Source organism: Sceloporus occidentalis, unplaced genomic scaffold (assembly GCF_023333645.1).
Source record: "Sceloporus occidentalis isolate IW3139 unplaced genomic scaffold, rSceOcc1.0.p SCAF_1, whole genome shotgun sequence".
Taxonomy (NCBI): Eukaryota; Metazoa; Chordata; class Lepidosauria; order Squamata; family Phrynosomatidae; genus Sceloporus; species Sceloporus occidentalis.
This window is the reverse complement of record NW_028316981.1, coordinates 23,783,827-23,798,233: the sequence shown is the minus strand read 5'-3', so window position 1 is coordinate 23,798,233 and position 14,407 is coordinate 23,783,827. Positions and strand designations below refer to the sequence as shown.

Sequence of the window (14,407 nt, the reverse complement as noted above, 5' to 3'; positions counted from 1 at the left end):
ATCCCAGGATTCCATAAGAACTCATTACAAATAAAGTGGTATCAAACTGTTATCTCAATATAGTATAATCAATCCTTACTGACTTCTATTTCTCTTTCCTCTTCTATATCATTTTTGTATTGTTTCTTTTCTCTTCCATTTCCCTTTCCTTTCCTATATCTTTAGATATTTTTTCATATATCTCTTTAGTTTTATCTATTGTATTAACTCTATACCTTCTTTGTTTGTAGCTGAATGACACTCCCTCTATTCTCTCCCACTTGTAATCTATTTGGTTTCTTGTCAAAAGTCTCGCCAAAAATCTATATTCCTGTCTTTTTTATAGCGATTGTCCTGGTATGTACTGATGTTGTTGGACTGCAGTTTCAATCAGCTTTAGCCAATAATGCAAACAGTAAGGGCTCCCTGCAAGATGGGGAAAAACGCAGCTCAAGCTCATATTAGTCAATGGGTAGCGACATGTGCATCCACGAGTCAGTACACCCATGAGTACTCACTGACTTTGGCTCATATGAGGCAGGAGCTCCAGTCTGCAGACAGAGCCAGCCCACCAATATGGCAGCCCCACTTTAAAATTCACTTGAAATATACCTGAATTTTGCATAGATCTGAAATGTACTAGACCTGAGAGTTGGCACAGACCTGAAATGTACTGGAGAAAATGTAGTTTTTGAAATATACCTAAAATTTACTTGAAATATACCCAAAAAAGGAGGTTCTTTTACTTAAAATACATTGGAGAAAAATTTGCTCCCTCTTCATATTTTTAACCACTTCTCCATCACTGAAAGAATCTTGTCCTTGATTTTTTCATTCTCAATTCTCATTAATGAAAAATTTAAATATCTGTAATTTGTGCATTGAATAACACTTCACAAAAGCCTCTGGATACTTTTTGTACATTTCCATATTTTACTAGGGATTTTTCCAAGAATTCAGCCATCACTAAAAACATAAAAGTGATAAAACAAGGCAGAGGAGTTTATCAGACAAGGGAAATTGGAAGTATAATCCAATGGCAATCTGAACGCAATCATGGGGTTTAATGTTATTGCGTGATAGACCGCCACACACAAATTTGGGCAATGGGAAGTCAGTCTGAGCTCAATTATGGGGTTTCATGATATTGCATGATTGACTGCCACACAAAAATTCAGGCAATGGCATGCTATTTTGGGGCAATGGGGAGCCAATTTGAATGCAATGAGCATTCATGTAATTTCGCTAAACTAACAACTTTATGTGAATGAGTTTTGGCCCCACTTTCTTTTCATTCAAAATTAAGAGAAATTCCTCCTGTGTGATAAACTCCAGAGTTTTGCTTTAAGGGAAAAAAACCCCTTTCTTTACTACCAAACCCTCCCCCCAATTCCAGAGGAACTCCCAGGTTCCTGCACATCTCCCTATTCTAGACATTTTGCTACAGACCAGCCTACTCTCCCTCTTCCCGTGCATCCATGAGCACATAAAGATCTGCTCTCTCTGTCCCATGAAGCAGCTTGAAAAGTTGTTCTCATGAACCAGTTCATTCCAAGGAGGAGGCTGATCTTCCACTGCAAAATGTGGCTGTTAGGCAGCAGTAGGCCTTTCAGCACTTTTGACACCAGTGACATCTCAGGGCAGACATAGCTCAACAGAGCTCTCTCTGTAGATCTGAAAATGGCATTTTGGCATAAGTTACCACTGTAGTAAGAATCAGCAAGGCAAAGAAGGAAGCTTGGCACAAAGACTGTCCACCACAAAACCACCCTTGGGTTTTGATTTGTTTTCTGCTGTACAGTAGTCCACCTTTATTTATGAAGAATATGTTTCAAGACCCTTGGGGGATGCCTGAAACTTCAGATAGTATTGAACCCTATACCAGACATGTTTTGGAGCAGGCTACCTAAAACTGAGAACAAAACCTCGGATAAGGGGGAAACTATGTTATATTTTTGGACTTTGGCTGACCACAGGTAACTGAAACTGCAGAAGGCAAAACTGCAGATAAGGGTGGACTACTGTACAATATTCCACATGAAGGTCAAATCCCCAAGTTTCGAAGCATCCTGGCACTTAGGAGACTTAAGACAGAGCATAAGAGGCTGAAGAACAAGGTGCTTCTTTCCAGAGGGGAGGGGGTGGCATATGTAGGTCCAGGCTAGGTTTAGCCCCCTGCCATTTCAACAGTCTGCTCCTGAATAGATCAACTGAGTGGGAACAGGCTCAGAGATAGTGTCTGTCTCCTCATCCCCCCAGAAATAGGTGACTAAGTTGTCAGAATCCAGGATGGTGGCAGGCATACTTTTTGCTTTGACAGGGTTAAAGGGCACCTCAGGGTGAGCTTTGTAGTGGTGCCTGGCCAGGTGGCTCCTTTGAACGTAACCCTTCTCGCAGTGAGAACACATATAGGGGCGCTCTGCCTGGTGGAGCATCTGGTGCCGTGTCAGTGTTGACTTGACAGCAAAGCTTTTCCCGCAGATTTCGCAGTGGAAGGGTTTGTCCACCATGTGGATTCGCTCGTGCCTGTACAGTTTCGACATGGAACAGAAGCCCTCCCCACACACAACACACTTGTAAGGCCTTTCTCCTCGGTGCATCCGCAGGTGCCTGTTGAGGCTCCCACTATGAGTAAAGGCCTCTCCGCAATCGGGGCACACATAGGATCTCTCCTCCAATGAAGGAATGGGGTAAGGAAAGGGGACTGGGTAGGGGTAAGGGAAGCTCTCCTCCCATGGGTCATTTGTATTGGGGCTTTCCTCTTGGTGGCTTCTCTGATGCCTGGTGACACTTGTGCTGCGGGTGAAGCTCTGCCCACAGTCAGGGCACTTGTAGGGCTTCTCCCCTGTGTGGGTCATCTGGTGGGTGAGGAGGTTCAGGTTGAGGCTGAAGCTCCGTCCACAGTCCATGCACGAGTAGGGCTTCTCCCCAGTGTGGGTCCGCCAGTGTCGAGTCAGGGTTGACTTCCTGTTGAAAACTCGACCACACTCTGCACAGGGGTATATCCGCCCTCCTGAGTAGAACTGCTGCTGGAATGCTGCTTCAAAGACATCTCCCAAACTATCAATGGAAGTGTCGCAATCCTCTTTTGGATAGTCTCCCTGATACCCTGCTGGTTTGAAGGGGCTTTCCCAGATAGGGTAGTCCTCTGGCTCTTGGGAAAAACTCACTTCATCGGGATCATTGAAAATGGTAAAATGGAGCTCCACCTGCTGATCAGAACTTTCTTGTTGGAGGGCCTCCCCCTTCAAATCTCCATGCAGCCTGTTCTCTTCTGGGGGAGAATCTTTCTGTATCTCTGATGGCCGGCTGAGGTTTTCACTCCAGTGAACAGGCTCACCCCACTGGCGTGCTTGGCAGCCTATCTCCAGGGGCTCATCCAACCTGGTGTCACTTGCACAGAGCTTGCCCTCAGAAATCCCACCTTCTGACTCCTCCAGTATGGTGAAGTGCAGCTCAACCTGTTGCCCTGAACTTTGCGGGGGGTACGGCTCCACGTTTCTCCTTCCATCTCCCTCCTCGTCGTCAGGTTCTGGGATGACATCTTGTAGTTCAGGGGAAGGAGACTGTGAAAGGTCAGAGTAAATTGAGTCATCGTCAAGCTCTGGCTGAGATGAGCTCTCAGGCTGTAGTTCTGCATTGATCTCACAGTGCCAAAGTTTCCCCTGAGAAATGCCTCCTTCTGATTCTTCCAAGATGGTGAAGTGCAATTCAACTTGGGGCTCAAAGTCCTCCTCCTCCTGTAGAGTCTTCCCTTTTGTGTCCTTCATTGTTCCATGCCCTGCTGGGAGAGATAGGACAGAGATTCAGAAACCATATAGGACCAAAAAATCACATCCACCATGACCTACCTATATGCAAACCTTTGCTACAGAAGTTGAGAATCTCAGATTCTGGGACCAAATCTATCCCTCAGACTCCTCCAGATAACCACTCCCATTTTCCCATGGCACCATCGTTTGGTCGTTTCTCAGCTTTTGTGGGAGTTTTCCCCCTTATTCTGAAAAGTGGAAATGCTCCACAATACTTTGTGGCAGTAAGAATTTTAAATAACATATTTTACTACTTTTCACCCCACACTTTAGTTTTGGGCCTTGCTCACCATTGGAATGTGGCTCCTGAGAACTTCAGTGAACTGAATTCTGCCCTTGGGCTGAAATGCATTTGACTGCATCTGCACTGCAAAAATAATTCATTTTGACACCAATTTACCTGCTCTGATTCAATGCTAAGGAATTTAGGGAACTAGTTCTGTGAGACATTTAGCCTTCTCTGTCAGAGAATTCAGGTGCCACAACAAAGTACAATTCCTAGATTTCCATAGCAGTGAGCCATGGCAGTTAAAGTAGTGCCAAACTGGATTATTTCTGCAGTGCAGATACAGCCTTTGTCACCCTTGCATTACTAACATCACATGCTATCTGAATCCAAAAGGTATGGGCATAAGGACAGGACCTTGCAAAGTTATTTGAACTTCCTAATGTTCATAATCTCACCAGATATGAACAATCATCTGGTACACTCCAAACTCCTAATTGCTCACAGATCAGGGTGTCCAAAATCTTCTGTGCTTTGTCATATGAATTTATGTAGAATCTGGCACAAGATTCTAAGACGACTGCAAAACATACCAATCAAGTTTCTAGCCTTATGATTATACAGAAGGTTTCCCAGGTAGCAAATCTGTATCTCAAAAAATGCTGGAGTCATGCCACAGCAGTTTCAAGACTGGCTCTCACATAGAAAAGTGTTAAAATTCTTGACGGTATCACATTAAAGTGATGGTCTAACTGCTGGACCTTCTACACCCAGCCATTGGCATTGTATATGGTGCCAGCATACCCTTGCTCTGGCACACACAGGTGTTAGACTTCCATTACTGTAAGTGACTTGACCAACATACGATTTTATCAGTGGACTCTTAAAACTTAGCCAAACTGATGTGGATACTCCTTTGATCATGGCAGGGCATATTCAAGATAATTTTCTGCCTTAGGCAGAGTAGCAGCTAACATCCTTCCTTACAAAGTCATGGTGTATATAATTCCAAAGCAAAGCACTTGACATATATTACCTACTGTAATTGCAGGGCCAGCTCTGTTCATGTGGGAAAGTGTACTACAGGTTCAAAAAGTAAAGGAAAGAGGCTTTGGGAGGGCATCTCAAATAAAACATCTGCGTGTATGTACCACTAGAGGGGAAAGTAGTGGAAAATGCACCAAAGGTTGTGAACTCTTTTTGATCTGGTGAGCCACGTTTGCTCCTGTGTAGTCTTCTAAGAGCAACATGACAGTGATGGGTTGTATCCAAAGCAACTCCTTTCTCCGCTTTTCTTTCTTTGACATTCTTCTGCTGCACAACAACCCCAAGATTGGAGCACCTTCCTTCCCTATAAGAACATAAGAATGAAGAAAAGCCTATCTAGGCCAGCACAGGAATCACAGAATAGGCAATGAAATGCCCCCAGGAAGGCCATAGCATGGCATGAGGACAACATGATCTCCAGTGACTGATATGGAGAAGTATGAACTGGTTGCTTTCAGTCTGTGTTCAGCTCTCTTGGCTACTGTTAGGAAGATGAGACAGAAAGTGCAAACCTTCACCATGATAGTCCCTATAGCAATATCTAAAGGAGAATCTAAAAATGCAGTAAAGTGTGTTGTTGTTGTTGTTTGCCTTCAAGTCGTTTCTGACTTATGGTGATCCTAAGGGATGTTCTTGGCAAATTTTCTCTGAGGCTGAGAGACTTTAGTGTGTTCCCATGGCTGAGTTTGGATTTGAATCCTGGTCTCCAGTCATAATCTATGCTCAAACCACTACTCCACACTTGCTCAAGTGTGCTGATCTGTATCTATATCTAGTGGCCCATCCCTCCTATTTCCATTGAGAGTAGCCCCTTTTGTTAAGGTAATGAGTCTTGTCCACTCAAAACCAATCACTCTACTTTGGAATACTACAGAGATAGCTCATAACTTGAGAGCCAGAATGGCACTTGAGTGTTGGACTACGACTCTGAAGATCAGGGTTCGAATCTCTGCTGAGCCGTGAAACCCACTGGATTACCTTGGGCAAGTCACTCTCTCTCAGCCTCAGAGAATGGCAATGGCAAACCCCCTCTGAACAAAACTTGCTAAGAAAACCTCATGATAGGTTCACCTTAGGGTCGCCATAAGTTGGAAATGACTCAAGGCACACAACAATAAAGCTCATAACAGTACCATGTTGTGGTGGCAATCTATTTCCTCCTCCAGCTACTGTGAATTAGAGCTAAACTCAGAATGAACAGAGGATGTGCAGGGGATGGCATAGTCAATGCTAATCAAAAATTGCTGGATCTTAGTCCCTGGTTCCTCTATATCACTCATTAGAACAGGATTAGATAAACCTGGATTTATGGCTAGATCTTTGGGGGATCTGTAGTAGATTGGCAAGGATTTATGCATGTTAGCCTATATTTCTAATTAAAGTATTCCACTGAATATGACCCCTTTGTAACCTGTAAAGTTACTTTTATTAAAATGCAATTAGTTTCCATTACTTATTACTATATTTAGGCAATGACCTCTTGTTTCTTGTTTCAGTACTAAAAAAAAAACCTTATTTCATTTCTATTACTTTGTCATTCTATGAGAAGAAGAAAAAACCCTAAAAATTGATACGTGTATGGCATAAAACTGTAAAAAAACAAACAAACAACAACCCTCTAAAATGGTCTGTAAAGCTAACACTGGAATGTACCTAGAAACCATTACTCAGTCAAGTAATGTGACTTTTGCTTGTTCTTTTGCTTTTGGAAAATTACTCCCCTGCAAAGTACTAATTCCAGTTTACTACCTTTTTACAGCGCCTTACCTCCCAGTTCTAGATCCCTTTTTATAGGTTGGAACACAAAATAATCCGCCCCACTTAATTCTAAAGCTGCCCTTTCCCAGTTTCTTTACTCTGAATTGATGTCCAAGGTTAAAGGGGAACATGTTTAGGTACAGACTCTCTTTTTCAGCTAATTCCTTTACCACTCCCCTAAATTTAACACAGCTGGTCCTGCAAAAGATAGCAATGGAACCTTTGCTTTGGATCAGATCCATTTTCCTTTTGGAGGAAGACATCTGGTATCGCAACTGTCATATATCTCCTGCCAATCCCAAATTCCACACCCACACAATGGCATGAATGGCCAATTCAGTGTTGGAAAAACAACTTTTGACTAACCAGGTGTTTATCAGACCATCCAACATGCTAACAAACCTATTTTACATAACTATTTATTCTTGTTGTGTGCCTCCAAGTAGTTTTTGACTTATGGTGACCAGATCATGGGGCTTTCTTGGGGAGTTTCTTCAGAAGGGATTTGCCATGCTGTCCTCTGAGGCTGAGAGAGTGTAACTTGCCCAAGGTCACCTAGTGGGTTTACATGGCCAAGTGGGGATTCAAAACCTGGTCTCCAGAGTCATAGTCCCCATGCTCAAACCACTACAGGTTGGCTCTTTACATTACCATAGATCTGCTCTATACAAGAGAGATCACATAGATGAGAAGGGGTACCCAAAGTCCCCCACCCCAAGCTAACATCCACTATAGCAGTACTTTTCAAAATGGTGGCCTGTGGACTGATGCTCAGCCATAACCTATCAGCTGCTGGTCTGTTGAGAGTTTTCAGGGGGGGAAACATTTGCAATCGATGGGCAAAATATGGTACTAGTCCCTGGCACGTTAGGGGGGAAACTCACAGTCCCTCACATCAGGCAGTCTGAAAAGCACTGCACTATAGTTTGCCACATTCTTCCGCATCCCCAAGGTAGGGAATCTTTGGGCACTTCTTTGGGCAGAAGAGAGCAAATAGAATCAAGTGTCTGGACCAAGGTTTTCCATTTTTTAGGAAAAACAACGATTACTTTTAAAAGAAATTACCTATACAGATGGTAGAATTCAAAGATATAGCTGTGTTAGTCTGTAGAATCAGTATGCAAAGAGATCTTATAGCACCTTTGAGACTAACTGAAACTATATACTCATTTATAAGCTTAGAAATTTAGTTGATACAAAAACCCTGAGTCGACTTATCCACAGGTCAATGTAAGTACTGTACCTAAACTCTTACTTTAAAAAAGTGATCCCCTGGTGAAAGGGAAGAGTGAAATGTGCCCTGGAAGCACTGACCCCACTGCCCTCTACTCTCTCATCCACCCAACTTTTAGGGTGAGCGCAAACAATTATGCCGGCTGAAAAATTCTGAGTCCTTTGGCATTGTTTTCATTTGTTTTATCCTTTAGAATTAGATCCTTCATAACAGACCTCTAAGACTTACCCTCAGCTTATCCACAGGTCATAATCAAAATCCATAATTTTGGCCCGAAACTTGCCCTCAACTGATACATGAGGTGAGATTATAGTTGAGTATATAGGGTATGTTGTTGTTCTTCTTCTTGTGTGCCTTCAAGTTCTTTCCAACTTATGGCAACCCTAAGCCAAACCTATCATGGGATTTGCTTGGCATGATTTGTCCAGAGGAAGTTGCCATTGCCTTCCCCCAAGGCTGAGAGAGTGTGACTTGCCCAAGGTCACTCAATGGGTTTTATGGCTGAGCAGGGAATCAAGGCCTGGTCTCCAGAGTTGTAGTCCCACACTCAAACTACTATGCCACACTGGACCATAATTGTGGTTGCACATATATACAAAATGTCTAGCCAGAGGTAATACACAGTTTGGCCCTTCCTGGTTCCTAACGAAAGTTTCCACAGATATCAGAGAATCAAAGGACAGTACATTCTAAGCCACTTCTTTCTTTGCCCTTGAGACTCACATAATCATAGTGTTGGAAGAGACCAAGGGCCATCCAGTCCAACCCTATTCTGCCATGCAGGCACTCACAATCAAAGCAGATAGTCACCCAGCTTCTGGTTAAAGACTTTCAAAGAAGGAGACTCCACCCCTCTCTAAGAGAGTATGGTTCACTGTTGAATAGCTCTTACTGTCAGGAAGTTTCTCCTAATGCTGAGGTGGAATTGCTTTTCCCATAGCATCCATCCATTGTTCCATGTTCTAGTCTCTGGAGCAGCAGAAAACAAGCTTGCTCCATCCTCAATATGACACCATTCAAATACTTAAAACAGGGCTAACATATCACCTCTTAACCTTCTGTTCTCCAGGCTAAACATACCCAGCTCCCGAAGTCTCTCCTCATAAGGCATGGTTTCCAGGCCCTTCACCATTTTGGTGGCCCTCCTCCAGGCAAGCTCCAGCTTCTCAATATCCTTTTTGAATTGTGGTGCCCAGATCCGGACGCAGTATTCCAGGTGAGACCTGACCAAAGCAGAATAGAGTGGCACTATTACTTCTCTTGATCTAGAGTTCTATTGATGAAACCTAGAATTGCATTGGCCTTTTTAGCTGCTGCATCACAATGTACCACAAGCTTCCTTGTGTGGCTTTATCAGATCCCCTTATATGGCTGAACTAGTCCAAAGCCCTGCTTCCTTTATGCCAAGTTGGGGAAATATCTGATCCTCTGTTGTTTTGGACTACAACTCCTACAACCCCTTTCTACTGGCCATGATGGTTGGGACTTTGGGGAGCTGAAGTCCAAAACAGTGGGAAGATCGCTTACCCCACCTTTCCTTTAGCCACTGAAGCCCACCTATGCTCACTGTCTGGCCTAAACCCTTTTACTAGCCTCTGCTATGGTGAAACCATAGAATCAAATACTTAGTGCTTAAAATCCTACTGATTTAAGGGGTGTTCTCTAGTTGGGATTAGCAATCAGATTTAGGCCTCTGTGCCTGGCTCTGCACTGTAGAAATAATCCAGCTTGACAGTGCTTTAAATGCTGTGGCTCTAGGCTATGGAATTCTGGGAACTGTAGTTTGCTGTGGCATCAGAGCTCTCCAACAGAGAAGGCAAAATGTCTCACAAAGCTTCACATATCAAGTTATCTTTCATGTCCTGTACTCTCACTGTCATATACCCACCTATTTTTCTCCGTAGTTTTGGCAGCACAACAATATCGATGTTACTTCTGGACAACACTTAGCAATGCTAATCACCCTTAAAAAGAAAAAAAAACCTTATTATTTAGCTAAATGGCTTACGAACTCCTTTCCTTCCCATCAGGACCCACAAAGGAATGTATTAGAAACTTCTTTAAAAAATGAAGGACAGATGGAATATTACTATTTTGACCGCTCCACCAGAAGTTCAACAAGGGCTGTATCCGCACTGCAGAAATAATCCAGTTTGACACTGTTTTAACTGCCAAGGCTCGATGCTCTTGAAGACTTGAAGAAACACAATGTAACTTGAAGAAACACAGCAACAATATAAACACACACCTACATCCTGGAATGGTATTAACAGTGTTACAAGAGTACAGTATCATCCAAAACTCACCAACAACTCCTTTATTGGAACAACCAAAATAAACATTATACATGTTGCAAGCTTTCGAAGCTCCAGAGGCTTCTTCATCAGGAAAAATTATAACTGTTTCATGGATTTTGGATGATACTGTACTTTATTAACATGGCTATCCCTGGATATAGTGTTATAATAAATTATAAGTTTGCATACACACACTGTGTGATGGCGGGGGATGTACTAACCGATGGTTAACTTTGGAGTTCCTTTGAACAAACCTTGCCAAGAAAACTCCACAAAAGAGTTGCCGTAAGTTGGAAAGGACTTGAAGGCACACAACAACAACAACAACAACAGTAAATAGGCAGAAGCCCTTTTCTGGGGACCCAAGTTGGGTCCATAATTTTTATAACAACAACAGTAAATAGGCAGAAGCCCTTTTCTGGGGTCCCAAGTTGGGTCCATAATTTTTATAACAGATTCAATGCCTCATCTGTAGGTAGAAACAAATTTGACAAGTGTGTGTGTGTGTGTGTGTGTTTTGGGGTTGCCCCAATCCTTTGAGCCAGTCTTTGGCAAACATTACAAGCCAAGGAAGGAGAGGAAGGAAAGGCGGCTTGCCTTGCCTTAAACAGCTTCATTGTGTTATGTATTGCGTGCTGTGTGCCTTCTTTTGGACTTAGAGCAACCCTAACGCGAACTTGACAAGATTTGTTCAGAAAAGGTTTGCCATTGCCTTCCCCTGAAGCTGAGAGAGTGTGACTTGCCAAAGGTCATCCGGTGGGTTTAATGGCCCAGCTGGGAATTAAGACGCTTTACAGACTGCCCAAAAAGGGTGGTCTGCCAGCGCCAACATTTGCTGCGCGGAGGAGCCCCAGTGGCCAAACCATGCGACTCCTCCGTGCAACAAAAAGAAGCTGCAAAATGCGGTGTCCTTATGATGCCGCAAGGCGCCAATGGCGCACTTGTGGTGTCACAATGGCGCCGAGACGTGAAATATTTGTTCAGAGGGGGTTTGCCATTGCCTTCCCCTTAAATTATGAGTGTATGACTTGCCAAAGGTTGTCCAGTGGGTTTCATGGTCCTGCTGGGAATTAAGTGTAATTTAGGGTTTTTGTTGTTGCTGTGCGTCTTCATGTCATTTCCAACTTATGGCAACCTTAATGCAAACCTATCCTGGGATTTTCTTGGCAAGATTTGTTCAGAGGAGCTTTGCCATTGCTTTCCCCTGAGGCTGTGTGTGACTCACCTTTTGTTACAGACCTCCTAAGTTTTACCCTGGAGCCATATCAAAACCCATCATTTTGGCCCACCAAAACCTGCCTTTGACTTATACATGTGGCCGACTTGTTGTCGAATATAGGGTACACTGTTGTTGTGGTTGTTGTATGCCTTCAAGTTGTTTCTGACTAATGGCTGAGAGAGTGTGACTCGCCCAAGGCCACCCAGTGACTTTAATGGTCTGGCTGGGAATTAAGTGTGGTTTAGGGTTTTTGTTGTTGTTGTGTGCCTTATTCTTATGGGTACCCTATTATGGGGGTCCTGCTTGGCCAGTTTTGTTCCTAGGAGCTTTGCCTTGAGGCTGAGAGAGTGTGACTCAGTCAAGGTGGGTTTTGTGTGTGGATCTGAACCCTGGTCTCACAGCACCCTAGAGCTGGAAGAGACCCCAAGAAGAGCCAACCCCATTGTGCCATGCAGGAACTCACCAACAAAGCACCCCCCCCCCAAAGGCAAAGTCTCTAGCGCCAGGACACAGAAAGGGCCCCCAAATGAATGAATGAATCCCAAGAGGAGAGCTGTAGAGAGAGGGAGGGAAGGGAAGGAAGGGGGTGTGTGGCATCCATGCATCCCTCCATCCGCACTGCAGCTGTGATGCAGTTCTAGACCGTATTAACTGCCATGGCTCCATTTTGTGGAAGGGGGAGCCATGGGGGGGTCTTCCTCCCTCCTCTTCCCCAGGGCTGCCCCCCCGAGACCTTCCTCCCTCCTCCTCCTCCTCTGCAGAGATAGCTGCTGGGGGGCCCACCTGGGTCTGGCGCCGGAGAAAGGGGTCCTTGGGGGTCTCTCTCTCCTCCTGCAGAGCCTCCTCCTCTTCCTCCTCCTGGGCTCCGGATGGAGGAGGCGCCTCGGCAGGAAACTCATCCCGACCCTTTGCTGCCCAAAGCCCCACAAAGGAGCCAGCAGCCCCCCTTCCCTTGGAAAAGGCCAGGCCCCGCTCCTCCTCCTCCTCCTTTGCAGCAGCAGCAGCAGCAGGAGAAGGAGGCCGCCATTGGCCTGGCCCTGAAGGCCTCAGTCTGGGGCAAGGCCCCCTCTCTCCCCCTCCTTCAGCCATGGCCGAGGGCCTGGCTTTTTCGGTTTTAAATGGGTTCAGAAACCAGACAGAGACTGGCTACAGTCCTGGCTGCATCCGCACTGAGGAGATAATCCAGTTTGACACCGCTTGTAATATAATATATAGACAGGCAGATATTGTGTGTGAGCCTCCTGGAGACCCTTCTGGAAGGAAGGCGGCATACAAACAAACAAACACTTTTATTTTGTCCGTGAGCCGCTTTGGGTCCCTCCTTCTGGGAGAAAGGGCTCAGAGAAATGAAATACATACATAAATAATATTTTGTTTGTGAATTACTTTGGGTGCCTCCTGGGAGAAAGGTGGCATACAAATTATATATATATATATATATATATATATATATATATATCTCGTTTGTATGCCCCGTTTCTCATATTAATAATAAATAAATAAATAAAAACTTTATTTATATACCGCCTTTCCTATAGATCAAAGCGGTTTACAATATAGTGGGTATGTGACACATGTCACAGTACAGAACAGTAAAATACCTCACTAGTTACAAATTCACAGTTTCATAAAATCTAAGCCAGTGATGGTGAACCTTTTAGAGACCCAGTGCCCAAACTGCAACCCAAAACCCACTTATTTATTGCAAAGTGCCATGTCCCTCTGGCTTTCTACTAACAAACTCTGGCAAACTTTGCATTGGGGTGACGGCACATATGCCCACAGAGAGGGCTCTGAGTGCCACCTCTGGCACGTGTGCCATAGGTTCGCCATCACTGATCTAAGCCATATCACAATCATTAAAACCAACAGTTCTGGGGGAAGTTCCTAATCTAAACTGAGTCCGGAGGGTATGCTACTTGAAAAAGGTGAGTTTTTAATGCCTTCTTATAGGCTTCTAATGTGGGACAGAGTCGGATCTGTAGGGCTGTTGTCGTATAAGCCCTCCGGTGAGTTGTAACTAATTTTACCCTGGGGTAATCAAGTAAAAATTTCCACGTTGTTTTGAGGGTGTGGGGCGGATTATGTAGGGAGAGGCACTCCCTCAAGTAACTTGGGCCCAAGCCATATAGGGCTTTATAGGTAACAACCAACACTTTGCACTCCTGGCTATCGCATCTATTTGAGATAATAATTGTAGAGATGAGTCCAGGAGTACTCCCAAACTGTAAACTTTATCCTTTAGGGGAAGCTTAATCCCATCAAGGATAGGATGGCAAATTTCCCTGTCTGGACTAGGGGTACCTATCACGAGTACCTCTGTTTTCTCTGGATTCAGCTTGAGTCTGTTTTCCCTCATCCAGCCCATTACTGACCCCAGACAGGCATCCAGAGGGGAAGTGCCATCCTTAGTCACTGTATCAGTTGGAGACATGGAGAGATAGATCTGGGTGTCATCAGCATACTGATAACACCATGCTCCATGCTTCCAGAAAATCTCTCCCGGCGGCTTCATGTAAATGTTGAATAGCGTGGGGGATAGAATGGCGCCCTGAGGGACGCCAGATGTCAGCTCTCTTTTACGAGAGCAACTATCCCCCAGCCTCACTGACTGGAACCTTCCCGAGAGGTAGGATCGGAACCACTGCAGAGCAGTGCCCCCGATACCCAACTCTCCTAGGCGTTCCAGAAGGATACCATGGTCAATGGTATCGAAGGCCGCTGAGATGTCCAAGAGCACTAACAGGGTCACTTTCCCCCTGTCAATGCCCAGACGGAGATCATCGATTAAGGGAACCATGGCAGTCTCTACTCCGTGTCCCACTCTAAAGCCAA

General features: G+C 44.5%; 1 protein-coding gene across 4 annotated transcripts; it reads right to left on the bottom strand.

Annotated features, from left to right (window-relative positions):
• Positions 1-915: 915 nt before the first annotated feature.
• On the bottom strand, positions 916-12,426 carry LOC149321203 (uncharacterized). Of its 4 annotated transcripts, none has more exons than XM_089516489.1 (4): positions 12,356-12,425; positions 9,945-10,020; positions 9,137-9,279; positions 916-3,763 (listed from the first exon to the last, which is right to left on the bottom strand). In XM_089516489.1, exons 3-4 carry the CDS (start codon positions 9,186-9,188, stop codon positions 2,163-2,165), a joined length of 1,653 nt encoding a protein of 550 aa, XP_089372615.1. In that variant the 5' UTR covers positions 9,189-9,279; positions 9,945-10,020; positions 12,356-12,425; the 3' UTR covers positions 916-2,162. The 4 variants fall into 4 exon arrangements, with proteins under 4 accessions (XP_089372615.1, XP_089372625.1, XP_089372643.1 ...); XM_089516499.1 differs by having other exon boundaries at positions 916-3,760; XM_089516517.1 differs by lacking the exons at positions 9,137-9,279; positions 9,945-10,020 and having other exon boundaries at positions 12,356-12,426.
• Between the last annotated feature and the right edge of the window lie 1,981 nt (positions 12,427-14,407).

Coding starts and splice junctions, on each gene's coding strand:
- LOC149321203 (XM_089516489.1), bottom strand. CDS start 9,188: ATGGTGAAGGGCCTGGAAACCATGCCTTATGAGGAGAGACTTCGGGAG. Junction 3,764..9,136: donor GGAGAGACTTCGGGAGCTGG/GTATGTTTAGCC, acceptor TATCTCTCCCAG/CAGGGCATGGAACAATGAAG.